We start from the raw sequence: 26,865 nt of genomic DNA, 5'->3' as shown, positions 1-26,865 counted from the left end.
TAGCTGTAAATTTATCCTATTTTGTATATATAAATACAAAATGATCAGCGTGTGTACTTTGAACAAAAATATGCTATTCCTGAATCCTGAGCAAAGGAAAGCAGATTGCAGTCATATTCCAATAAATGTAAGGAGGTGACCCAGAGAGAAAAGCTTTAAAAAGTTGTAATATAGGTGTGGAAGAGGAGAAGCTGAAGTGATAATTTCAGTTTTAGAGTCCACACTGGCATCTTAGGTAAGAATAGCTGTAAGCATCACTTAGCCCAAGGCTATGTATGTGTTCATGCTCCACTTCTTTTTTTTTTTTTTTTTTTTTTTTTGAGACAGGGTTTTGCTAGATCGTTCAGGCATCCTTGAGCTCACTGTGCTGCACAGGCTGGCCTCAAGTTGTGGCAATCCTCCTGCCTTAGTCCCTGAGTGCTGGGATGTCAGGCATGTACCACCACAGCCAGGGATTTCTATTTCTGCAGAGAACCCTTTCCAAGTCTCTGAATATAGTTCATGGCAGACTTCTCAGCAGATGTGGTTAACCTGCAGTTCCATGCAGAGCAGATCAAGGTCCCCAATACTACCAAGAGGATGATTTTTCTCCTCCTTTATCAACTTGCATTTGTTCCATCCCCAGGACTAGAAGATAATGTTATGCCTTGAATGTGTTAAAAGGAATGAGATGATGATAATGACGATGAAAAGACTGATTACAATGGAGAGAAACAGCAACACATTGGAGACTCAAATATGTTTAAATATGGCTAAAGTATCACTTTGATCTAAAGGCAATTTAGAAGCAGATGAAAAAAAGCTTTCTGCCTTTTCTTTACTGACCAAATCAGGAATATACAAAGTTTCTAAGAATCACATGATTTGGAGGAAAAATACTAGTCATGATCTACTTTCCATACTATTCTTTAAATAAAGAAAATGTGGAAAATAACAAAAGATAAATCTTACTATAATGTGACAAGAGTAGTAAACAGGTTTTTTTTACCTAATTTTATTTAATATTTATAGTAATGCTCTGAGATTGAGATCATTTGCCTACAGTGTTGACTATGGGATTCAAGCCCAAATGATTCTTTAGAGTTCCCCAACTTTCTATTTACTTAAAAAAACTCAAGTAGTAGACTACACTGTTTTTCTAATGATATTTACCCTTTATTTGTAAACAGAAGACTACTGAACACTTTGGTTACTTAAGTGAGCGGAGCTGTCCCTCTGTTCTGAAGGGGATTAATTCCAAGATTCCTCATAGATGAAAAGTATGAGATAAGATCTTCTTTGTATAGTAGCATAATATTTGCACATAACTTACCTGCACCTTTAAGTCACCTCTGGACTACATATCTTATATAAAGTGAACACTACACAAATATGTGTTGCATTGTTTAGGGAATAATGATGAGGAAAAGTCTGTATTTGTTTAGTACTGGTGCAATACAAACTGCAAAATCTGGGTTTGGATGAATCATGAATGCAAAACCTACAGATATGGAAAATCCATTGTATATATAACACTTTCAAAGCAGAAGTGAAATGAGCTGTAGCATGAAAAGTGGAGCCAAAATAAGTTGTTTTAAAATATTGGAGAAATAACACCAACATGTCTGTATGTCCCTGAGAAACATCCACTGAGGTAGGAAAAACTGATGATGCATAAAAAACTACTTCAGTAAATGAAGAAAGACATACAACCACATGTACAACAGAAAGGCTGTTTATAGCTAAGCATACCTTGAGGTTAGCAAATCACTACACATGGTCTTCTATAGCTCTCAAGTAGAGAATGATTTTCTTATTTTTAAATGCCTTTCATTTCTTTTTTTTTTTTTTTTTTTTTCAGAACCAGGGATTGAACTTAAGACCCTGTACTTGTCAGGCAAGCACTTATTCTACTGGGCCTTCTCCCCAGCCCCCCCATTTCTTTTTAAGATAAAGTCTCACTATGTATTTCAGGCTGGCCTCAAACTCACAGCAATCCTCCTATCTCAGCCTATTGAGTGCTGGGATTGCAGCTGTGTGCCACCATGCCTTACTTAAATGCCTTCTTAAAAAAAAAAAAATAAAGAATACTGTTTTGTGAAATTTCAGGGTCCATAAGTGAGGTTTCAATAAAACTTCAATGGAACAATGGCATACCCCTGTGTATACATTCTCTCTAGGGCTGTTTTAACATTACAGTGACAAAGGTAAGTAAGTAGTTGCAACAGAAAATATGTGGTCCTCAAAGCTGAAGAGATTTATTATTATCTCACTCATATGAGAAAATACTTGCTGACCCCTGGCACAGACAATCCTTCCACTTGTGTTCAAAAAGACTGATGTACCCTACCAAAACAGACTTAAAATGGTCTAGATATTTATGCAATACTTTCCCTGATGAATTTTCTAGTGTATTATTTCTACAAACTATACACAATGTTACTATCTAATGGGTATAAATAGTTCAGAAACAAAATAAAAACTATATTTAAAAAATTCCCAACAGTGTATAGTTACTTAGTTACTACCTTAAGCTACCAATAGGCCTAGTTCTAGAAAGCCATTTCCACTCATCAGGTATACAGAATAATGGCTATTTTTTTTAAATGGAAGGAAGACCTTCTATATAAGGTAAGTTTTGTAGGAACTGGAAAACATAGTCATGCAAAGAAAATATAAATAGTAGACATAGTTTAGAATTAAGCTTTTCTTACTTATTCTTTGGACATATAACAAATATCAAAGATGATCAAAACAAGGTAAATAATTATAGAAACAGGAGAAGGTTCTTCGGTTGTAATTCATGCATAACTAATACAACATAACACAAACTAGTTGAAGTTTCATAAATAATAAGCTAAGAACTTTGAAAAAGAGCTAATCATCTGGTTCTTAATTCTTTTGCCTGTAAACAGGTGGATCACTATGAGTCCGATCTACTAGTGAGATCCTGAGCATTCTATAGACTGTTCCCTAGAATACAAAAACTCCTTTGCCATATACCAACACAACTATTTAAAACTTAACCTGTCCATTTTTGTGGATTGGTTCTGCAACCTGTTTCATGTCTTAAAATAAGTCTTTTATCATCTTGCTTCTGGAGTATAAACTTTCTACTTAAGATTTAAGCATGTTGGGCTGGGGAAGATACCTTGGCAGTCTAAGCACCTGCCAGGCAAGAACAAGGACCAGCGTTCAATTCCTAGTACCACATGCCATGCCAACCCTGCCCCCGGCATGCGTGTGCCAGCTACTGAAACCAGGCATGGTGGTGCATGCCTGTAATCCCAGTGTTTGGGAGGCTGTGACAGGAGGATCACTACCCCTGTCTGAGCTGTGTAGTGAGACCTTGCACCAAATAAATAAAATTTTTTTTTAAAACTTTAAGCAGGCTGAAACAGCACACAACAAACAAGTAATCCTTTAGATATTTATAATATAGTCATACAAATTCTAGTTTTATTTCTCCTTTTGAAAAAATGAGAAAATATGATTTCCAACTACTTGAAAAGCCAGACACAGGTCTAATGCAATGTAAGGTACAGTTCAATGTAATGATTCATAGTGTCTCTAATAGAAAGATTCAGCAGTTCTCAATGGAGACCTTTATCCTTTCACTGAATAAATGATGCCTGAAATTTTTATTCTTGTTCTAATGGAATTTCAATGGCCTTCACTGCAAATCTACTGGAAATTTTTGCATATTAAGTGGAAAAAATTAAATGATGTTAACCACATTTTAATGTGATTAAGGCTGACAGGGTCATTATTTCTGCTAATCACTCAGTTTAAAAAGCTCAAACAAAACTTTATAACAGACAAGGTTTTTAATTTTATGTATATCTTGTTGGAAAACTGTAGAAGAGAAAGAAGAGGAAAAATCATACTATAACCCTTAACAAAAACCAATAAGCAGTTTCTACAATTTGCAGATGGGTTTCATTATATTTAATCTGGTGATGTAAAAACAAAAATGCAAAACAATCTTACACTACACATGCTCCTCTGGTTTCTTTCCTTTTAAACATGAAGAGGGTAAGAAAATGCACTTGGTAGAATTTTGAATTTTGTGTTTCCTATTTGCTGCTAAATGGAAACAAATACAGTTTTTTCTTAGATCTTATAGCAAACTAAAAACAGAATTAATGCATAATTCCACCTCAGACAAGTCTTCCATGTTCCATTTTTTTGACTGATCCACGCCATGCACCATGAATATTTCAAATATATAAGGATAAACTTAAAATCTTCACTGGCAAAATCTCTTAAAATAGTCTAATGATCCGTAGTACTTACAAGGGCTGGCAAGATAGCTCAGCAGACTAAATGCTTGCTTAGGCAAGCATAGGGACTGGGGTTCGATGTCTGGCACCACAGGCCGTGCTGACTGCACCCGTGGGCATGCTGAGTAAGCCACCAAAACCGGGCATGGTGGCACACCCCTGTAATCTCAGCGCCGGGGAGGCTGAAACAGGAGGATCACTACGAGTCCGAGCTGTGTAATGAGACCCTGTACCAAATATATACATATAAAAAATAGTATTTACAAAAAAATTTGTCTCTTCTGGTAAGACATTTACTTTGTCTCTGTACTTACTATGCTAATTATTTAATGCTAAATTAATTCTCTATAATCATAGGTTTTATAATGTAAATCTGGTGCTCCATTTACAAAGTATCAGTTTTAAAAGTAAAATATAATCTCCTTAAAGCAAAAATGAGTTAAAATTCTAGCCAAAAAGATTTAATACTACCTTTTCTAATTTTCTGAACAATTTCAGCATTTTCCATGAAGAGCAACAATTAAGCTAGGCATATAAAATATCCAACTGTACAAAAATAAATCAAATACCTCACTACTTCTTTTTATTGGTTGTCAATGTTTAATCAATACTGGTTGTTTATATTTCAGCTATTAAAACTAATTTCTAAAAATGATTTAAGGATGGTAATTCACAAATCAGAGTAACATGACTATTCCTAATCTAGTAGTTATAGTTTTTACAAAAACAAAATTAATTAACTTTTAGAAAAATATGATGAGCAAATAGTTTTTTAAAAGAAACACACACCTGAAGTTCAGGCAGTATAACCATACTAATTTATTAACTAAAAACAAAACATCTCACACATAAAAAAGATTAATACAGTTTGCATTGTAGTTCTCTAAGGCAATATGAAACTATGATTGCTGCAAAGAAAAGATGAACAATTATAAAACTTAAACTACAGGTGCAGTACCTTTATCCAAAAAACTATCATCCTTTTCATGGCAAATTACTCAATTGCACACAAATAGATAAATGAGTTTACCTCACTGATCACAATCTAAGCAGCTAACAAAAGCAGAGCACCTGGTCATAAACAAGTCCTTTGAAATGCAATTTAGAACTAAAGTTTGAGAGATTGCCATTTTGCTTTTCATATTAAAAAGCATACCCAAAATACTCATCTGCAAGAAGCGATTACCATCTACAGTAGATTATGTAAGTACAAAGAAGCCAATATTAATGTTGCATTGTGGCCCAAATCCTTCTTGTCTGCAGAAATAATTAATAATGGTGAACTTTATTTTAGTGTGATGCTATGCACTGGTGTATCAACTAATAATCCTCCAGAATTTCTATGCTCATCTAAAAAGCATCCCTGCTGAATGTTCTAATGCACCTTATTGTGAATCTTCAGCAAATAAAACTTCATGTATGAGCTCATGATGTGCTTTGCTGCCGGAAAGTCACAGACTCTGTGGGAAGCTCTTTATCTTCCCAGCAGTCAGTTCTCTGAGAACATCAGTGCAGCTACTGTAGTTACCTGTAGATTACTTGTATTTTCTCACATCTGTGTCCAGCAATCTAAACCATGATGATAAAGGGTCATTAGGTTTTGAGTGAGGAAGGGGATGGACTAGACAATTTACTCTGATAAGCTCCTTGTTGGGAGCTCCAGTTTAGAATGTGAAATGCCGGGCATGTATGGTTTTACACTAAAAGAAAAAGGAATTCCACTTTTTGGTACTAGCAATTAAAAATGATGCAGTTTAATGTCTTACTAAAGTCTGCTGATTCACATTTTATTTGAGGGCTTTATAATTAAAAGTATTTATGACAAATAATTTTCTGCTTGTAAAATGGACGTCCATGCTCTATTAGCCACAAAGAATTCAGGTGCAATTACTAAGATAACTGCTGTTTGGTGCACAGCAAAGCAATTTCCCACAGTGGGACTTACAGTTCAATTTACCAGTTGGGCAAATATTTTGTGCTCTGTAGTGGCCTAGAGAGTTAAAAGCTATAGGTAACATTTGAGTAGTGGTATACTTGGAGAAAAGTTTTTTCAATTCAAATGGTTTAGATTTCAAAGTAAACACAGAATCCTAAAGACATGCCCCTAAATTAATATTGTAATTATAAAACTAACACACAATCCAGTTGTCACAGAAAGTTTGAGTAACCTCTTATCCAGCCAAAACAGAGGCTCAGAATTTTATTTATTTATTTATTTATTTATTTATTTATTTATTTGCAGAACCAGGGATTAGAACTCAGGCCCTTGCACTTGCCAGGGAAGCACTTATTCCACTGAGCCATCTCCCCAGCCCCAAGGCTCAGAATTTAGAGCTCAATACTGTCAGGTTATTTTCATATTGATGTTGAACCCTAAATCATTCTGATATTGAATTAAATTTTCTCAGTAATAGTCCAGTAGAAAAAAGTAATAGTCCAGTAGAAAATGGTATATTCTTGGTTAGATTACAAATGAGAATACTAATTACTTAATTTTATTTATATACCTTTGTATTTTGTGCAGGGTCTCACTATGCAACTCCGACTTGTAGTGATTCTCCTGTTTTCAGCCTCTCAAGCACTGGGATTACAGGTGCGTACCACCATACCTGGACTCAGTCACCAGCTCAGTGCATCTGGGGGCGGGGCTGGCGTAGCATGTGGTGCCAGGGATGGAACCCCGGGCCCACGCGCTTGCCTAAGCAGGTACTTAGTGTGCTGAGCTATCTCACCAGTCCTAATCACTTAATTTTAAATGTTTGAGAATAGTTGTATCAAAGTTCAGAAAGGCTTTTTTTTCATTTTTAAAAGGCTTTTTTTCTTTCAGTATCCTTTGACTATTTTATATACCATATAAGATGAAAAGAAGTTGTTTAGTGAAAGAGCAGCTTACAAATGTTCTCCAAATTTACATTCATAATTTGCCTCTTTATTTAATTATACTTATTGTAGTGCAATATTCAAAATGTCTACTTATCTTCCTATGAAAGAAAATTTTTAAGAAAAAAAAGTGACTGGTACAATTAAAATACTACCCTACTTCAAAATTATATTAAAAATAAAAAATATGTGAATAAAAGCATATAGTATTTTAAAATGAAACATCAAGTATTGATTTAATTTTTGAAATAGTTGTAAAATGGTATTCATCTGTACTGTTTGAAGGCTTTCCATTGTTGCTAGAGAAAAGAAAAAGCCTTATTTTCAAAGTTGTTTATTAGCATTAAACACAAGCAACATTTTCCAACAGATTAAAAATAAAGTAAGCATTGAAAGACTCCTTTCTCTGAAATACATGAATTATCTACACTGTTTTAATGTCTATAAACTGGAAGATATATCACTATTACCAATATAGAGACATTTCTTAAAAATCATAAAATATAACATTTTGGTAACTAACATTAACATCCATCCTAAGGCAACATGAGAACACAAATCCGTAATAATTATTCATACACCAAGCCACTGTAAACCTACATCATTTCTGAAGACCTGAATGTGTCAAGAACTTTGACAATTATGACTGGAGCCAGGAAACTGTAGCACTGCAGCATTTCTTATGAATTTCTCCAGTTACTTTTTATAAATGCTGTCTTGGATGACAGCTTAATGTGTACCACATGCAATATTTATTCTTCTTCAGTGTCAGACTGTCTAGCCATCCAAAGGAATACAAAGAATGTCACTTATTAGGATAAAAGCACAAGGAAAGTAATCAAGGACATATGTAACATCAGCCAATCATGCCCTATTTCAACATCCTATTCCATTCATAACAGTTCAACAATTATTTGCTTACTGATAACTTGCTTTCAGGCTGTTTGTGTTCACCATAATGGTGGTTTGCATTTATTTTGCTCTTTAGAATTGGACACTTGCTGTGCCATATGTGTTTGTCAAAACTTTATATCTTCTGTCAGAAATGGCTTAGAATATAAAATAATTTCTATTTGCCAGGAACTACTAATATAACAATCAGTAACCCTGATGTCAATAGAGCACTGAAATAAAGTATAAAACAGAAAATGCATAACTATTAAATATTCCATAGCACAAAAATTTCATAATACACTGTATGAAAGCAGGTATTACTAGCTAAGCCACACTCTAACACCTTCTGCATATGGCTAAGAATGCTTAATAGGCACTGCTTTTTCTTTTGTTTCAGTTTTCCAAGATTACAAAGCTGACACAACTATCCAATCTAATCTGCTGGTCTTGAAGCTATATATTCCAAATGTCCAAGAAATACTTGGCTACTCATACTTATTTTACTTAATAACAGATTTAAAATAATGTTCTATCACGCAATGTAGTCATGTACTGTGTAATTACAGAAATGTAATTATTTAATCACACTTACTTGAAAAACTTAAGATATGGCTTTAACAACACAGTCTATTAACATTTAAAAGCTCTTGATGCACACAACTAAGATGATTACGTCTGAACATAATAAAAGAAACAAATGGTTTATATTCTTATTTTCCCTTGGTGTCTTTTGTCTGTTTCAGATCTGGCTTGAAGCAAAGTAAGTTCTATGATGCAAGAAATATGCTACATAAACCCTTTTATACAATTTCTTAAAGCTCAGGAATAAGTCACTCTTATATAATAAGAGCATTATAACACATTTCTTTTTCCAGTCTACATCTAAAACTGTCTCACAAACCACTGGTTTTATAAGTGCTACATAACATATAGTTATTAATCATTTAATACATTAAGTAGTTTCCTTAGTCATATACACTATTACAATGTAGCTGCAGATTTGAAAAGTAAGCCTACAGAATTAAGATTGAATAAGGTTGGAAATATTTAGGAACAAGTCTTTATTAATGAAACAAAGGAACAGCCAAGATTTTTCTAAGGGCTGCTATTCTACTTGAATGTCTTCAGCATCTACAAAACTGTAAGGATACAGCTGAAATATTCTATGTAAGGAAGGTCTCAAATTAGGATAATTTATTAGGTAAGTATGAGTATCAGATACTACCCAACTATTGATCTATGTATATATACACACATATCTTTTTCTCATAGAATTATGAAAACTAAATAATTTATACCTCAAATCCAATGGACCTACTTCTGCCAGAGAAGTTTCTTTTTCTTTTTGCAGTACCAGGGATTGAACTCAGAACCCTGCGCTTACCAGGCAAGCACTTATTCTGCTGAGCTATCTCCCTGGGCCAATACTTTCATTTAATATATGAAAAATACCTTATTTATGATTAATTTCTTAAGAAAAACATTATTCTAACAGATGAAAAATCTAAGGAAAAGGAAACCAAACTATCTTGGCTTATTCTTATATAAAACATTGCAATAATTTGTTCTCTAGGTAATACAGGTTTCTGTATAATTTTCTCTATGATATAAACAATACAAAAGGCACTCTATGTGCTTTCTGATACATGAAAGCATCCCATAAATGCCAGAAGTTTTATATTTTCTCTCATGAATTCAAGCTAAAAGAATTTAACATTTACCTAAATTTCTTATTTCACTTCTTGAAATCTTAAGTTATCCTTACTAAATGGGTAGAAATTTGCCTTTCAAGACTGTTATGAGTATCAAAGCAAGAGACAGAACATTTTATATGCTGCGAAGTCCAGCATACAATGGGCATTTAACAAACGCTAGACATCATTTTTCCCTAACACTTTGATATACATATATGTGTCCTTTCCATTATATTGCTATGCACTAATATAGTGATTAACCAGAAGAACATCACAACAAATTACCCCTTTGTACTTTAGCTGAAAAGGAAATTTGTGTGTGCGCGTGCGCACACACACACACACACACACACACACTTCCTTATTCTTAAAGTAGTTCTCAAAACAAATCCCCCTCTTCAAAAAAAAGGTGATGAAAAAAAGGGCTGGGGAAATAGCTCAGTGGCATAAACACCTGCCTGGCAAGCACAAGGTCACAAGTTCGATCCCTGGCACTACATGCTGCGCTATTCCTGGAACCCTCGGTGTGCCATGCTGGCCCCAGAACTGGGCATGGTCATGCACACTTGTAATCCCAGCACTAGGGAAGCTGAGACAAGAGGATCACTATGAGTCTGTGCTGTGTAGCAAGACCCTGTATCAAAAAACAAAAACAAACAAAAAACCCCCCACAAATCCTAGTTACTAAAAATGCAAAAGGAAATGGAATAAATGAGTATGTGGTTAAAAACAAACTCAAATGGAACTAGGGGTACAGCTCAGTGATATAGCACCTGCTTAGCATGCTCAAGGCCCTGGGTTTGATCTTCAGCACTGGAAATAATTGAACAAACACACAAAACAAACAAGTGGTTGAAGAAAGAGCTATCTTGAGAAAAAGAATCAGCATAAAATACATTTAAGCTAGGGGCTAGGGATGGAAAACAGTGGTAGAGCACTTGTCTAAAATATGCAAGGTCAGGGCAGGGAGATGGCTCAGTAGAATAAGCGCTTGCCTGGCAAGCGCAAGGGCCTGAGTTCAATCCCCGGTCCTGCAAAAAAAAAAAAAAAAAAAGTATTTTATATGTTAAGTATATGTAAAAGTTTATTATCTCTGCAAAGAGTTATTTAAAGTTTTCGGTGATAAGCTCATAAAGAGACATAATTTTATATTGCCTTCTGCTGGTATTCTCTGTGTGATAGTGAACATTTATTTTCAAATTTTATAGCACATAAATAATAATAATGTACATGGATAATAATGTATTACTAACATACTATCAATATATTAATATCAATAGCATCATTAATAATACAATACACAATATAGTACATGAATACTAAAGCTATTGAAATGAAATTTTATAGTAGTAGCAAAGTGTCTAGTACAAGACATACTGCTTAGGCCTTGTATACCCTTTAGCATCACCAATGCCCCACTGCTGAGATATGATGGCACAGCAGTAAATAACATGAATCCTACAGATGAATTGTTTAGGTTTGAATCCTCGTACCACTGAAAGGCTATTAATTTTGGACAATTCCTTAATCTCTCTTGTACTGTGTCCTCTCCTCAAACAGTGGATAGTAAAGATATTTTATAAGATTATTGGGAATTTTAAATATAACTGGCCTTAGTTAAGTGTTCTGCTAATTAAGTACGGACTGATTCCTACTAGACCAACATTAGGTGTACAAATTATCTGCCACTGTTCTGTTTCATAGGATTCTCTCATTTCTCTCTTCATTCACATATCAAGTCCTACACTCCAGCAATGAAAACTCTTTTAACAAAATGAATGGTTCACTAGTTTTTTTAAAAAAGAAGTCAAATCCTGTGTATCATATCAATATATAAAAAAGTAATCTGCAGTTATGCTTTTTAGGAGTCTACTCTGTGACAATACCAACATTTTAGACCTGGAAATTGGATTCAATATTTAATTTTCAATAATAGCCACTGTATTTTCTCCACCCAAATTTTTATCCACTTCATACTTAAAATGGGTGCTAAAATATAGTGCTGCTGTCTCTTAATAGGCATTATATAATGAATAAAATTATGAGACAAGGCAAAAATAACAAAAGCTTATTATTCTAGGAAAAGCATAGTTATCAGACTTCTACATACTCACAAATGTACTGTGGCCTGACCATTTGTCATCATGTGAGCAACAGCCATTAACTTCTGAAAATATCTATTTTTATCACAAATTTGCTATAAAAACTTGGGCATATTTTATAATCTTTTCAACTTCCCTATCTGTGAAATGGGCACGATAATAATCTGTTTCATAAATATAGTATCATTAAACTTAAATTCATATTAGATTCTCTTGTATTAATATTTCAGCAATTTCTAAGCTCAGAATGTCTGAGACATAGCCAGAAATCAATAATAAAAGATGGCACATGATACACATCTTTTGATATAGGAAAAGATAAATCAATTAAGTATAGAAAAGCTAAAAGTAAATTTGAGAACACATTAGGGTAAGTGTATTCTATTCAAAGTGACTACACTTAAAGAAGATATAAATCTTTTCAAGTGGCTGTATTCCGCTACCCCACCCCACCCCCAGGGCTGGGATTACAGTCATGCAACATGACACCCACCCACATTTTTTCTTTTTTGATGCTCTGTAACACTCATAATAAAGTCCATGGCCTATTAACTTCTACATGCACAGATCTGTCTTCCTTCTTTATACTCTTTTCCTGTTTTTTTTCCCTTTACTCTTCCCAGCTACCTCAGAGCCTTTATACTCATCCTACCCTCTCCCTAGCCTGAGCTTTCCGCAGATTCTCAAGGTGTTTGCCTTTATTTCACAAAGCCTTTCCTAACCACCTTAAACAGCCTCCTCCGCCCTTTGTTTACCTTTCATTCTTTATCCTAAGCATTTCTTGATATTATAATTAAGGTTTATTTGTTGGCTGTCTATTGCCACATGAAACTGTACCCAGAAAAATTGATAGAGGAGATCACAATAAAACTTTTTTTTTTTTTTTTTTTTTTTTTTTGGTACACGGAATGGAGCTTAGGACCTTGTGCTTGTTAGGCAGGTGCTATGCCTGCTGAGCTATATCTCCAGACCTGAAAGGCTTTAAACAATAAACTCCCAACTGGGTATGGTGGTGCATGCCTATAATCCCAGCACTTATGAGGCTGAGGCAGGAGGACTGCCAGGAGTTCAAGGTCAGTCTGGGATACATGGTAAGTTTAAGGCCACCCTGAACTACATAGTGAGAGCTTTTATTGAGAGAGAGAGAGAGAGAGAGAGAGAGAGAGAGAGAGAGAGAGAGAGAGAACAGAAAAAAAACCCTCCCCACTTTTAAAAATGATACATCTATGACAAATAATTTACACTAATAGAAGCCAATGGGTAACAACAAAATATTTTAAGCTGCAAATAGTGAGATTACAACACACAGCAAAAGACAGATGTAGATGGGTTCATACAGAAGTTGGCAGTGATATCAAGACAGATTCACTGCTGTTATGTATATATGTGATACATTTGGTACTTTAACCCATGTAACGGAAAAAGAAAACAAGGGCTATATCCACAATATGCATTTGTAAGGTTAAACAGTATAACTCTTTATTACAGAACTATTTTTGAACTATTATAAGTTTGGGAAATACAATTCATATAGAACACATTTCATGAGGATAGTATTAATGAACGGCTTACTACATAAAAGGCTAAGTAACTTTCCCAAAGTCGAAGAGCTAGTGAGTAGCAAAGACCACTGTGCTAGTATTTCAAATTCCAAATACAAGTTTTCTGAAATGTCATGGCTCCTTTCATATTTTTGCTGTATTCTTCCAACTGGGATATATAATGCTTATAGCTCTTGTATTTGGAATCTGGAAGTTCCTGGACTTCGAAATAACTTCTTGCATTCACTGTTGTTGTTTTTTTTTTAAGCTGAAGGTATTATGAAGCTTGTGGATTAAATAAAACATTCCTAAATTTCAAAGATTAAAGATGTATTATTCTTTTTTTTTTTTGTGGAACTGGGGATTGAGCTCAGGCCCTTGTGCTTGCCAGGGAAGCGCTTATTCCATTAAGCCATTTCCCTGGCCCTAAACATACTGTTTTTTGGGGTTTTTTTTTGTGGAACCAGGGATTGAACTCAGGCCCTTGTGCTTGCCATGGAACCACTTATTCTACTGAGCCATCTCCCCGGCCCAAGATGTATTATTCTTAACAAATGAAACTTACTGATAACTTCTTCCTTTATTTACAAATAGAACACATGACCAATTTCTTAATTTTTCTTAGAAACAATGTCATTAAAAGCACCCAGCATTTCAGTCTACCCTTCAAAAAACCTGGCTCATCAAATAGGTGAATAGGCAGCACGGGAGAAAATAATACTCTCTTCATCTGGCTCAAGCAGGCTATATTAGGCAAAACACTGAAACTGCCCAAATTACTCCTCTCTTCCTTACCACATCCTTTTCCAAAGGAAACCTGTTCCTCAGATCCTGCACATTGCCATAAGATTCCACTCAAGATCCTGCTGAGTCCCTCCTACTTCAAACAGTCCTTCAATTTTGAAGATGAGCTTCAAAATTCTCCTCTACTTTCCCCAGTTCTTAATGTAGCTCATCCCAACTTATGGTTTTGGAAATGAAATCTAATCCAGAGATTCCTAATATCTGGAGCATATATTTTTAAGACATTTATCCTTCAACTTTCACCAATGTTAGTGGAGTTAAAGAGTCAGAAAAATTATTTGTATACATAAATCATCTGTAGTTTGAAGAACTATACAGATATAAGTTAAACTTTGTCTTTCATTTCCTAGATCATAAATGTGTGTGCATGGATGGGGAAATACAAGTTTTAGTTTTACATGAAAGAATCTTAGGAAACACTTATTTTTTAAAAAAAGAATTTAAACCTTTTAACGTCTTCAAGCTAGAAAAAATTAATATACTTATCCTATTTATGTGGAGTGAATTTCTCAGCTTGTTAAAAAAATGATGAGTCTTGACATTTGATAAATTATATTATTTACAAATCAGTACGTCAGCAGATGGTGATAATGAAGATTGGAGCTGATGTTCCCAAATATACTACTTTCTTATACTGAATAAACCATCTTGCAAATAGATATAGACTGTAAATAATTGGGGAAAATGTAAACAAGTCAGTGACAGTTACACACACACACACACACACACACACACACACACACACACATTTTTCTGGGTCACCAACATACACTTCTTTCTGTAATAATCTTTTCCAAAATGTGAAATTAGAAGTGCACTAGTATATTAGTATTTCTTGGTGAGAATATAAAATTGCTCAGACTAAGCAAAGATCATTTAACAAACCCAAACAAATTCAAAAATATTACATCTTTTAAATATAACCAAATTTCGAAGTACATCTGAAAAAAATCTAAGACAATAAGAAAATATTAGATCTATAACCATGATTTTCACCCTCATCAGACATATAATGATAGTATTTACAAATTATATATATAATAAAAGTAGAAAGATGGGAACAGATGACTAAATCACAATATGAGAATAATAAAACTTTTTAAAAATAGTACTGGGGATCAAACACCACACTCACTGCCTTTTAAATTTTTATTCTGAGACAAGGTCTTGTCACACTGCTAAACTGCCCAAGACAGCTTAAACCTGCAATGTTCCTGCCTCAGCTTCTCACAGAGCTGGGATCATAGTGTGCACCACTGTGCCTGACTAAAAGCTTTTCATATTTAAAATTCATTTAGGGAACTTGACACATTAGTCTTGACTGCAAAAGCTTAATACACTTTCCAAATATTTTTCTACATATCTTAAATCAATCTCATCACTTACTGACCCTTTAGAAGCCCACTATGGAATCAATAAATGAATGCATATAATATACATACTTACATACATCATGTGTATATATGAACAATAAATTCGACACACTGAGGAATTCTTATTATTTTATATTTATTTATTTGGTACAAGGTCTCACAGACTTGTAGTGGTCCTCTTGCCTCAGTGTGCCTAGCCCTGGGATTACAGGCTTGCACCACCATTCCCAGTTTCAGTGGCCAGCATGGTGCACCTGGGATTCCAAGGCCAGCATGGCATACAGTATCAGGGATCAAACCCGGGTCCTTGCACTTGCCAGTCAGGCATTTAGACCACCAAGCTATCTCCCCAGCCCAGGAATTCTTTTTTTAAATGTATTTGGTACAGGGTCTCACTATGCAGCTCAGACTTGTAGTGATACTCCTGTTTTCACCTTCCCAGTGCTGGGATTACAGGCATGCACCACCATGCCTGGTCTCAGTGTGCCCAGGGGCAGGGCCAGCACGGCATGCAGTATCAGGGATGGAACCCCACTCCCTGCGCTTGCCTAAGCAGGCGCTTAGTCTGCTGAGCTATCTCCCCAACTCAGCCTAAGAATTCTTAATATCTTGAATTTTAGTTGTATTTTCCAAGTAAACAGATACACAGTATAAATAACGAATAATAAAATATAAGTGTCCTTTATCAACAGTTTTAAGAAAGCTGAGGACAAGAGAATACTGCAAAAAAAAAAAATTTAATTGGTAGCTTTCAGTTGTAAAAAAATTTTTTAATTAGTTTGTCCTGCTGATCCATAATTGGATAGCATACACCACTATACTAACAGAGCAGCAAAGGTGCAAAGATTGAAATTACCTAATTAAGTAATGATTTGACAGTTTGAATGCCCTGTACCTGCTTGACACCATGGCTCAGTAGGCAACCTAAAGTGAAAATTGATGCTACACATAGTATTATCTTGGTTATAAGTAACAGTTTATGTTTAGAAAACAAAAAGATGGAAGTTAAAAAATCATTAGACTACCAAAAACTTGCACATAATTTCATTCATTCAAGAAAGAGTAGTTTAGAGGGTCGGGGAGATGGCTCAGTGGAATAAGCACTTCCCTGGCAAGCACAAGGGCCTGAGTTCAATTCCTGGTTCCCCCCCTCCAAAAAAAAAAAAGAGTAGTTTATACTACTTTTTAAAAGGTTTCTATGGATTCTCTTACAACATTCTTGATTATGGTTTTCTGACTATAACACAATTACAATGAAGCCAGCTGCCACATCAGCTTCTCCTCAGGGGAGAGGACTTAATCACAAATCAACAAAATAATGAATTCAAACTTGTTAAAACCAGCAAATAAAGGCTTGTTCCTACTTTGTTTTTTACATCTTTTAAAAGGTCAATATACCCACTCAGTAACACAACAGTTATTTTTCAAAATGCTTCCTTTTGTCTAGGATTGAAACATAACATGTAATCATTTAAAGTGAACTTTAATAACTAAAATGTTCATTATTTTTAAAATGGTGACCTACTAAAATAAAGATAGTTTAGTCTCTCTCTGTGGCCAAAGTCACAAATCATTATGCTTCTTTCCTGACCATTTAAAATAGTTTTCCAGATATAAAAGATTCATGAACATATTTATTACTGCTTTCTGCATCTGTCTCTATTTACTGTAGAAACAGTACATGTTTACCTTAAAAAATCAAAACTTTTTCTTTTGCTAAAAGAGCAACTAATGTAAATGGAACTTAGGTATAAACATTACCAAAAAAACAAGATGCCAACACGATTAAGTGGATCTAGTAATAGATTTTAACTATTTACATCTTTTTGAAGTGTTACAAATGATAAAAACTCAGTATTCATATCCTCCATAATAAAAATCTATTCTGCACTTTAATACAAAGACTATGCTGCATAAACAGAGGATTTAAAGCTGTAGCAGAGTAGCTGAATGAAAGGAAAATGGCAATCTTTCTGGCTCCAGTAGATGCCATTCCCTATCACACAGTGTTTCCCACTCATAAATACATGACAAATACTTCCTCAATCATTTTTTACGAGCAGGGATGCACAGGGGGTAGTCAATGGCTAGCTTGAGGGAAAATAGGAACAGCAGGCGGCAGAAACTGTACAGAAAATGGCTATGTGGTAAATTCTCTTCTGGAACATCACTCAGTTACTCAGTCTTTGATCTTTCAGCTACAATTACACTAACTTCCACAGAACTGGATCCCTCCCCAACACACATACCCCAACCTCAAACCAGATCATTAGTTACACATAAAGCCTACTAAAACTTGGTTTTATAAATGGGATCATTCATACCTCTACAATGTTATAAATTAAAATCTGTTACTTACACAAGAGCTAAGTTTCAATTGGTTATAACCATATCATCATCACAACTGGTCTCACAAAAAACATGGGATGTCTGGCGACAGCTAAATCACAGACTGGCGTCTCCTAAGCAGTCTGTCTACCATTAGGGTCTGGGAAATGGTATTTACTATACAATTAGAGCCAAGGAGTTCTACCTGTAATCATCCAAATACAGGTGTGAGAATCCCCTTTGGGCATGGAAACTGACTCATCCCTTTTCATGTAAAACTTTGATGTCTGTATTGTTTCACCCAGCTTCAGGAAACCTTACCATTCATACTTCCATGCGAAGATTTATTAACTGAGGTTAAATAATAAATTAAAAATTTCTTCCTAAAGGTAACAATTTTTAACACATTAATCATCAATTTTATAAGAATCTGAAACAAAACAAAACTGATTATTTTAAAGTTAATTACTTGCTGCAGGTCACTGACCAGTCTGAACTACTTTTTTAACGTTACATTTATACCTTCTAGAACACTACCAATAAATAGGTTAAATTCAGCTTCCTATCTGGAACAGAAAATGTCTTATAGTAATATCAACAGGGCATTTTTAGTTGCAGTAATTTCACAGAATTTATTCTAATGATTTATTGGAGTTAACCATCTGACATTAATTATTGTTTTGGCTTCTAGTCTATGAATGTTTATTTTTCAGTTTAAAGCCTTCTCACTCTTTGATATCATATGGAAATGAGAATTTTTAATGGAAAATTGAAACCATGTGCATCTAAGTACTTAATGAAGTACAAGGAGAAACCCACAATATATTTTAGTAGAATTCAGATATTTTGCTTTGGGTAGTTTTGATTTGTTTCTATGACTCAGTAATAAAAAATGCTGAGGGACCAGTAAGGCAAGTCAAAATGAGCACTATGCCAAATGTGTCCATACCACATGTATCTATGATTTGGGGGAATTTTTAAGGAAGAAAAAATAAATCTTGTACATTTGTCATGGGTTCCATGTCAAAAATGACAAATAGATCATAGTTTTTACCTTGGTATATTATAAAGTATTTGGAACAGGTATTCCCTCCAGCTTTTTTTAAGCATACTATCTGGACTTGAAAATTTATGTCCAGCTTAAAACTTATGTGGGTATTTTAAAGACACACAGCAATTCCTAGCTTTGAGTATTATTGCTCCAAATACATTTATTTTCACTTAACAAAAGAAATGAAAATGCATAATAAACATCTGGTAAGTACGTATGTCTGATATAAACTGTTGAATTTAACTTTCTAAATGTAAATCAATTAGGAAGCTAATTTCTCAATGTAACATTAGGTAAAGCTTTCCCACCCATTTCAAAATTTTTCATAAGGAAAAATCAGTATATATATATATATATATATATATATATATATGAGTTGTGTGTATGTGTGTATATGGACATTTATCTGGGTATAAATGAAGAGAGAAACTTACCATTTGTTTTTCTTTCTAATGTAGTCTTTTTCAGAAAGATTAACCAGGTAGACCATTGGTTTTGAAGTCAAAAATAAGTGTTTATTCAACACTTCAATCTAAGGAGGAGATAAAGAATTCCTTTTAAAAGTTGAGTAAAGAAGTAAATCACTAAAAAACCAGAAAGCACATTTTCTTTAAAACAAGTGTTTTCATGTTCATAATTCTTGTCTCCAAAAGATTAGTTGCTGTGAAATACCAAGACTAAGGAATAAAAGAAAAGAAAAAAAAAGCCTTGGAATAAACAACTACTGGCAGAAATAAAAGCACATATATTGGTAAGTGTAAAATGATGACAAATTAATTTGTTCTCTAAGAAGGCAAAGCAAAGCAGTAATAGCATGATATTTATAGCTTACCTCTTTGTCATTCCAATCATGATAGAAGCGAACAGGTTTCTTTTGATCTATAACCCAGGATTTGACTTTGCACATTATATCCTTTCATGATTGAAAAAAAAGAGAGGTAAATTCAAGATGAATACTAAGCATTTAAGTTTTCAAATTCTCAATAAAAATAATTTTCAATGAAAGGTAAACTAAGCTACGCAAATAATTATTTTCAGTATCTCATTAAAATTATCAATGTACAATGTTGAGCCACTAAACTTTTAATATGTAAAATTAGCAAAAGCAGTAACAAGTCTGAAATATTTCAAGACAATTCTCACATCAAAGACAAATGTAAACTACTATTTCAACATCACCTAATGATGCCTCATGCAAGATAAACATGCTATTAAGAAATGGGAGAGCATACAGTGGAGACATACTGAATTATTTTTTTCCTTAAAAAAGAAAAACGAACAAAATAAGACAAAATTGAGTCTATTATTGATGATCTACCCTCCAAATATTAAATCAACTGACCAAAGCTCTTTTTCTTCTGAATTAATTTTTTGCCAACACCTTCTCCCTGCCCATTTCTCCTGCAGCTCCCCCACCCAACCTGCCAAAGCCTCCATTACACAATGGCAAGAGCCCTGCACTGGTGACCTCCAACCAGCTGCATTCACTTTCAGAACATCTCTCTCTGCAGGAAATCTAAAGGCCTTTTAGTTAGCCAGCTAGTGTGCATTCAGAAGGAGTAACTGCAGGAAGAGCCCAATGTGCTTTGTTTCTCTGGCCTTTCTTCACAGAAAGATTAATCATCTGTGAAATGGAAACGGCAAACAGCAAGTGACACAAACTGAACCCTTCAAGCCTTTCCTCATCAGTTTTGTGGTTCTGAATCTAAAAGCTGCGTGTGGCAAGGTTCTCCTTACAGGCAGGTGTTAATAAAAGGCTCTTGGGTCTAAAGGTCAAACATAGCTCTCCCAGAAGAAGCACATTTGAGAGTCATCTAGGGCTTTTTGTTGTTGTTGTTGCGTTTTATTTTTTTTTTGGGGGGGGGGAAGATAACTTACGGTTATACTTTAAACTCTCAAAGTTTATTTTAAAACAAAATTATCATTAATAAATTCCCTGAATTTTCATCTATATTTTACAATGCCATAATTACTCTTCCTATAAATGTCTACTTGTATAAATTATCTCAATATTCAATATACTTTCTTTCCAAATCTTGCTGTTACCAAAAGAAAAATAAGGAAAAAGCCCTATATCCTTAGATCCTGATTTGAAACCCTCCAGGAAAAGGACTTCCCACAGATTCTAACAAGGAATGGGCAAGCCAAAAACTTTTAATGAAATCTAACATGTTCTGCTTAAGAATAATCACTTTTACTCTTCTATAACTGAATTTCACTCATAAATGTTTAAAAGTGGCTAATGTAACACCATTTCCTACAAGGAGAAGATCAAAGTGCTATATTACAAATGCATTATGATTAAAAAAGCCCTGTGCAGCCTTGCTATTAACTGTTCTTTAAACCCTAAAAGGCTTCCCATAGATCTCACTTGGCACTGCATATACAACCTTTGACAAGTAATGTAGACCATTTTTATTCATTGCCTAAAATTGTAGGCAATTATGTGCGTCACACTGGCCACCTGCAAATTCTGAATGCCTGCTCCAGTTGTCAGTGCAAAAAACTAATGTCGGAGGGGATTAATCTAGGGGGAGAGAGTCCTCTTTAATGGCTCCAGCAGGTGAAATGGCCCAGCTGGTTACTATGATGAGTGGCCAGAACAGCTTATGTAGAGACACGCAACAAGATTATACAAAAGAAGGAGAAAACAGTGGTACCATCTTATATTTGGTTCCCCTAGTTTTTTTTTTTTTTTTTTAATTAAAGAAAACAGACAAAGCCAATCTAAAAATAAGGAAGGGAATTAAATTTTAATCATATAAATAGTATAAAATACTTTTCTAACTACAAATAAATTTTCAAAACCAAAGGGCCAAGCACTGATCACTAGTGATGGAATTTCAGAATTTCTCTTTCATTTAAAATTAACTAGACTACTTCTACACATAGAAATCTTATCACAGAAACATTCTGGCATTAGTCCTCCCCATATTAACATATTATTACACATTAGGAACACTTCATTTTTAAAAAGAGAATTAAACAATATATTCTCAAACAATACAGTCCTTAACGTACATGTAAATCTTTGTAGAAAAATTTACAAACTATTACCTAATTTTGAACAGTTGAAAATAAAATATTTTGAATCCAGTGCTATCTTAATTATCCTCGCAAAAGATTTAACAACCAAAAAAAGAACTAGATTTACTAAATGTTGTTTTACCTAAGATAACCCAGAAGTAGATTGCAATTTAGATGTGATCTTATATAACTGGTTGGGATGTGGTAGTTTTAGTGTGTGATTTTCTTATATAAAAATTTAATTTTACCAAAAAAATTAAGACATATTCTATCTTTAAAAAGTATAAACAGATAAAACAAAACATTTGTGCTTATTTGGATTTAATGCTTACTTAACTAAACTTTCTCCCTCCAGTTCAAATGTAGATGTACATATACTAATCTTGATGACTGGAATAATAAAAAGGCTACAGTTAAACTTAATATCATATGAATTTAACACTAGTCTTTGATGTATTCAGAAGTTACTTTGGGATTTCATATTATTTAACACTAAGCTGGACTGTTCTGATAATTTTAGCAATTTCCTCCTTTAATTTTTTTTATTTTTTATTTTATTTGGTGGTGATATTAAACCCAGGGCCTTAATAATCAGCTGTATCTCTGGACCTTTTTTTGTTCTTATTTTGAGACAGGGTCTCACTATGTTTCTAAAGTGCTCAGGCTGGGCTTGAATTGGGATCTTGGTGCCTCAGCCTCCCAGAATGCCCACCATGCCTAGCTTGAAGATGAACTATCTCTTTGTACATTATGGAGCTACGCAACAAAAATTCCTGGTCATTTTAGCTTCAGGGTTAGACTACCATTATTGGACTATATTAATCGAACAAGTAATAGAATAATCTGGGGGGGAAATCCCAGATCTATTACTTACTGGGTCTGTGACCTTGTAAGTGATAAAATGCAGGCGAGGTTATGCACTTGTTTGTGGGTTGTATAGCTCAAAGGAGGTAACATATACAAAGTATTTAGCACAGTTCTTAGCACTGGTGTTCTTAAAAACTTCTGGCAATATTCTCTTGTGCATGCCGCTTTAAAGCACATATACATTTCCAATTTTTATAATTGTTCTTTAGTTATCTATCTATCTATCTATCTATCTATCTATCTATCTATCTATCTAGAGGGTCTTGCTATGTAGCTTGGACTTGTGATCCTCCTGTTTTCAGCCTTCCCAGCCCAGAGATTACAGGCAAGCACCACTTCGCCTGCCCTTGGTCTCTGATTCAGCATGTCTGGGGGTGGGACTGGCACAGCATGATGCCAGGGAGAATTGAACCACATTCCCTTCACTTGCCTAAGCAGGAGCTTAGTTCACTGAGTTATCCTGCCAGCCCTCTAGTTCTTTTTAAATTTCTGAGTTGTTAACAATATTAGCTTTCTTGGCTAAGTCTCAAACTAGGCTTCTCACTTATGCATTCTACAAGAACTAGTTTATGCTGAACAACTGTCTTCTAACTGCAAAGAAACCTAATCTAAACTTACCTTCAGTATCTTGCTCTTCTGCTTTGATGCAGGACTTCACATTTAACTTTAGAAATGCTCTATTTCCTATGTATTTTATTACTGTCATTCTTAATAACAATTTTCAAAGTATGCACAATTTGCCTAAATTCCCATAGCTGGTAAACAGCAGAGCTGCAGATTCAGGTCTAAGTGAATTGAAAGTTCACATAGGAACTTCCTGACCTACTGGTGTTCCTTCCTGTTTTTATTTTTACCTCTACCTTGTTTAGCCTAGACATCTCCAAGGTTGTTATTCAAAGTCCTTATTCTCATGCACATCAACAGGGAAATTTAATATTCTTTTCTTTTCTTTTTTTTTTTTTTAAATCTAAGGTCATGGAAATTGAAACTAGAGCCTTTGTACTTACATCCCAAATCCCCCTCCTCCCTTTTATTTACTTTTTTACTGGGGGGGAGCAAGGTCTTACTATACATGTCAGGCTGGCCTAGAACTCTCAAGAGATAACCTCACCTCAGCCTCCCATGTGCTGATATATGAGTACAATATCTGTTTATCAATTCAAATATCACAAAAGTAGAAGTACTATATTTCTTTTTGCACACAATTACATAATTCAGTCAATCACTTACTGGATCGTTCCTAGACTACTTCTAGACTGTATTTTGGTAGACTTCAGTTTATTACCTATATTATTAACCTAAGATCTATAAATACTTTTCAGGGGCTTCATAATGCCTAGAAAGTATGTGCTAATTTCTATGTTTATATACTTTTGAAGGAAGACATAATATATCTTCTAAATGCTTTACAAAGGGATCATGGTCAAAACTCCAAAAACCATGGTAGTCAGTGACTCAGTTAATGATTCATACATCCCAACAATAGCCACGAAAGTTAATGATTTAGGTCCAGGTATTCCCAGACCACAGACTGAGACACTGATCCAAAAGTTGCTTTAGCCAGTCTGTACTCAAAATTTATCTATACTCATTAATAATGTGATGATAATTCTACCAATTATGTTTACTTAATGTAATTCTAGTTAAAATCAAACTGCCAGACATCAGGAATTGAATATAACATTCTAAAACAATTATTTGAGATTAAAAATGCTTAGAGTGGGCTGGGGAGACAGCTCAGTGGCATAAACATCTGCCTGGCAAACACAAGGTCCTGAGTTTGACCCTGGGTACCACAAAATAAATAAATAAATTAATTAAATAAGCAAGCTTAGAGAAAAAAAATTTTGAATAATCCTACTACACATGAAAATAAACCATAACACTAATTAGAATACTGTGACAGTAACAAAAGAGAGGTGCAACATAGATTAGACACAATCTAAAAAGTCATTAATTGGAGATTAACCAGTTATGGAACTTTAATAGTTTTGTAACCATGAAGACAAATATTTCTAAATGTATATTTGTATAAGAAAATGTCCAAAATACACTAAGTAAAATCTTAGGCTCTGAACAATGAAATACAGTTAAGAATATGATGTTAGCATCAGAACCAGAGTTCAAATCTTGGTTCTATAGCTTTTTCGGATGGCTGTGTAACTCTGAGAAAGTTACTTAACCTCTTTACATTTCTAGCAAATTGGGGTAGTTACTCAAATTGAATATATGGTGACTACAAGGATTAAATGAGAAAATATATATGAAACAACTGGCAAATTTCTAGGTACACAGTAGTAATAATACTTATGGTAGAATGATGCATAATTTGGATTCCATTTCAGGGTCTGAAATACATAAATGTTAAAAACACAACAGACATAGTAAACAAAATATTTCTAGATAAGAGATCACACCAAATTGTTATCAAGAAGAATCTCTAGGTTAGATTTTAGAGTTTCCCATTCTGTCTTCTCTTTTAAAACTAAATGTTGTCTTGAAGTTTTTTTTAACTAAAAGTATCATTTTTGCGCTTCCCTTTTGCGGCCATCACTGGAATTGCAGCAGCCAAAATGAAGTTCAATCCTTTTGTGACTTTGGACTGAAGCAAAAACTGTAAAAAGGCATTTCAATGTGCCTTCCCACATTTGCAGGAAAATTATATCTACCCCTCTTTCTAAAGAGCTAAGACAGAAATACAATGTTTGCTCTATGCCCATCTGAAAGGATGATGAAGTTCAGGTTGTGTGAGGACACTACAAAGGTCAACAGATTGGCAAAGTAGTCCAGGTTTACAGGAAGAAGTATGTCATCTATACTGAACAGATGCAGCGGGAAAAGGCAAATGGCACAACTGGCCAGGTGGGCATTTATCCCAGTAAGGTGGTTATCACCAGGCTAAAACTAGACAAGGACCACCAAAAGATCCTAATGGAAAACCAAGTGTTGCCAAGCAGGAAAGGAAAGGGGGAAAAATATAAGGAAGAAACGACTGAGAAGATTCAGGAATAAAATTCTCTTCTGTGCAACTTTTAATTAAAAACTGCTAAAATAAAAAAAAAGTACTATTTTTATGATAGGAAAAAATATGGAGAATTCATCTATTCTGTCCCCCATTTCAGATTTGATGGCTAAATGGACAGACTTGCCATTTATCAAGGTGATCAACTCTTACTCCATAACAATTATAACTTCAAAGTCTGACACTTCTCTCTGGCCAAACCCTCCATCCTAGTACCTGTCACTGATACCTGATGAGTTGACTTACACATTAGGTGGCAAAAATGCACTCTGACACAAATGATCAGTAAGATTTCTAACTCAAAATACTTTTGCTAGAAGTTTACTAATAAATTTCCTTCCACTTCTCCAATTATCTTCTTTAAATACAACAAATTGAGGGGAAAAAATTAAACTAGGTTTTGTCTCATATACCACCCACTATATATTCAAATTGATATTTTGGCTCTCTCTGAATTAAAATACTAGATATTATTGGGCCGGGGAGATGGCTCAGTGGAATAAGCGCTTCCCTGGCAAGCGCAAGGTCCTGAGTTTAATCCCTGGTTCTGCCAAAAAATAAAAAATAAAATAAAATAAAAAACTAGATATTCATTGCTCTACTGGATGAATGCTGCTGCTCATAAGTGCCAGAGTAGTGACCCTTGACTACCACCTTTTACATACTTTAGTGACTGTGCCCAGAAAAAAACAGGCAGCAAAGAATAGAACTAAGACAGCTAGCAGTTAGTAATGGTCTAGATGACAGTGTAAAAGAGGGGAAAGAGGGTATCTCACCTGAATTACCACAATTACAATTAATTCAGGTGAAGTAATACAATAGGATTGATCCAATTAATACAATAGGTCAATCCTAGCAATAACTACAGAAAAATGTATGTTGGCAGTTCTGGTTTCCAGTTATAACATTCACTGAAGCATGTAGGAAGAAGAAAACTTTTAGTAATGGCCTCAGTCCTGTCTAAGGTGCTGAAAGAAATAGGTACCAATGTACTCCTTTTTTTTTTTTTTTTTTTTTTTT

At 34.4% G+C, this 26,865-nt stretch overlaps 1 protein-coding gene across 4 annotated transcripts in view; it reads right to left on the bottom strand.

Moving 5' to 3' along the window:
• The window catches only part of Ola1 (Obg like ATPase 1), a 218,509-nt gene that overhangs the window by 20,743 nt on the left and 170,901 nt on the right, over positions 1 to 26,865 (bottom strand). For all 4 annotated transcript variants that reach the window (XM_023719209.1, XM_004634748.3, XM_023719210.1 and 1 more), the window contains 2 exons: positions 19,762 to 19,842; positions 19,364 to 19,461 (listed from right to left, as the gene is read on the bottom strand). In XM_023719209.1, the coding sequence (XP_023574977.1) occupies positions 19,364 to 19,461; positions 19,762 to 19,842 (179 nt within the window). The remainder of the gene's footprint in view (positions 1 to 19,363; positions 19,462 to 19,761; positions 19,843 to 26,865) is intronic.

Source organism: Octodon degus, unplaced genomic scaffold, assembly GCF_000260255.1.
Source record: "Octodon degus isolate 3935 unplaced genomic scaffold, OctDeg1.0 scaffold00065, whole genome shotgun sequence".
Lineage (NCBI taxonomy): Eukaryota > Metazoa > Chordata > Mammalia > Rodentia > Octodontidae > Octodon > Octodon degus.
This window is presented reverse-complemented; position numbering and strand designations above follow the sequence as displayed.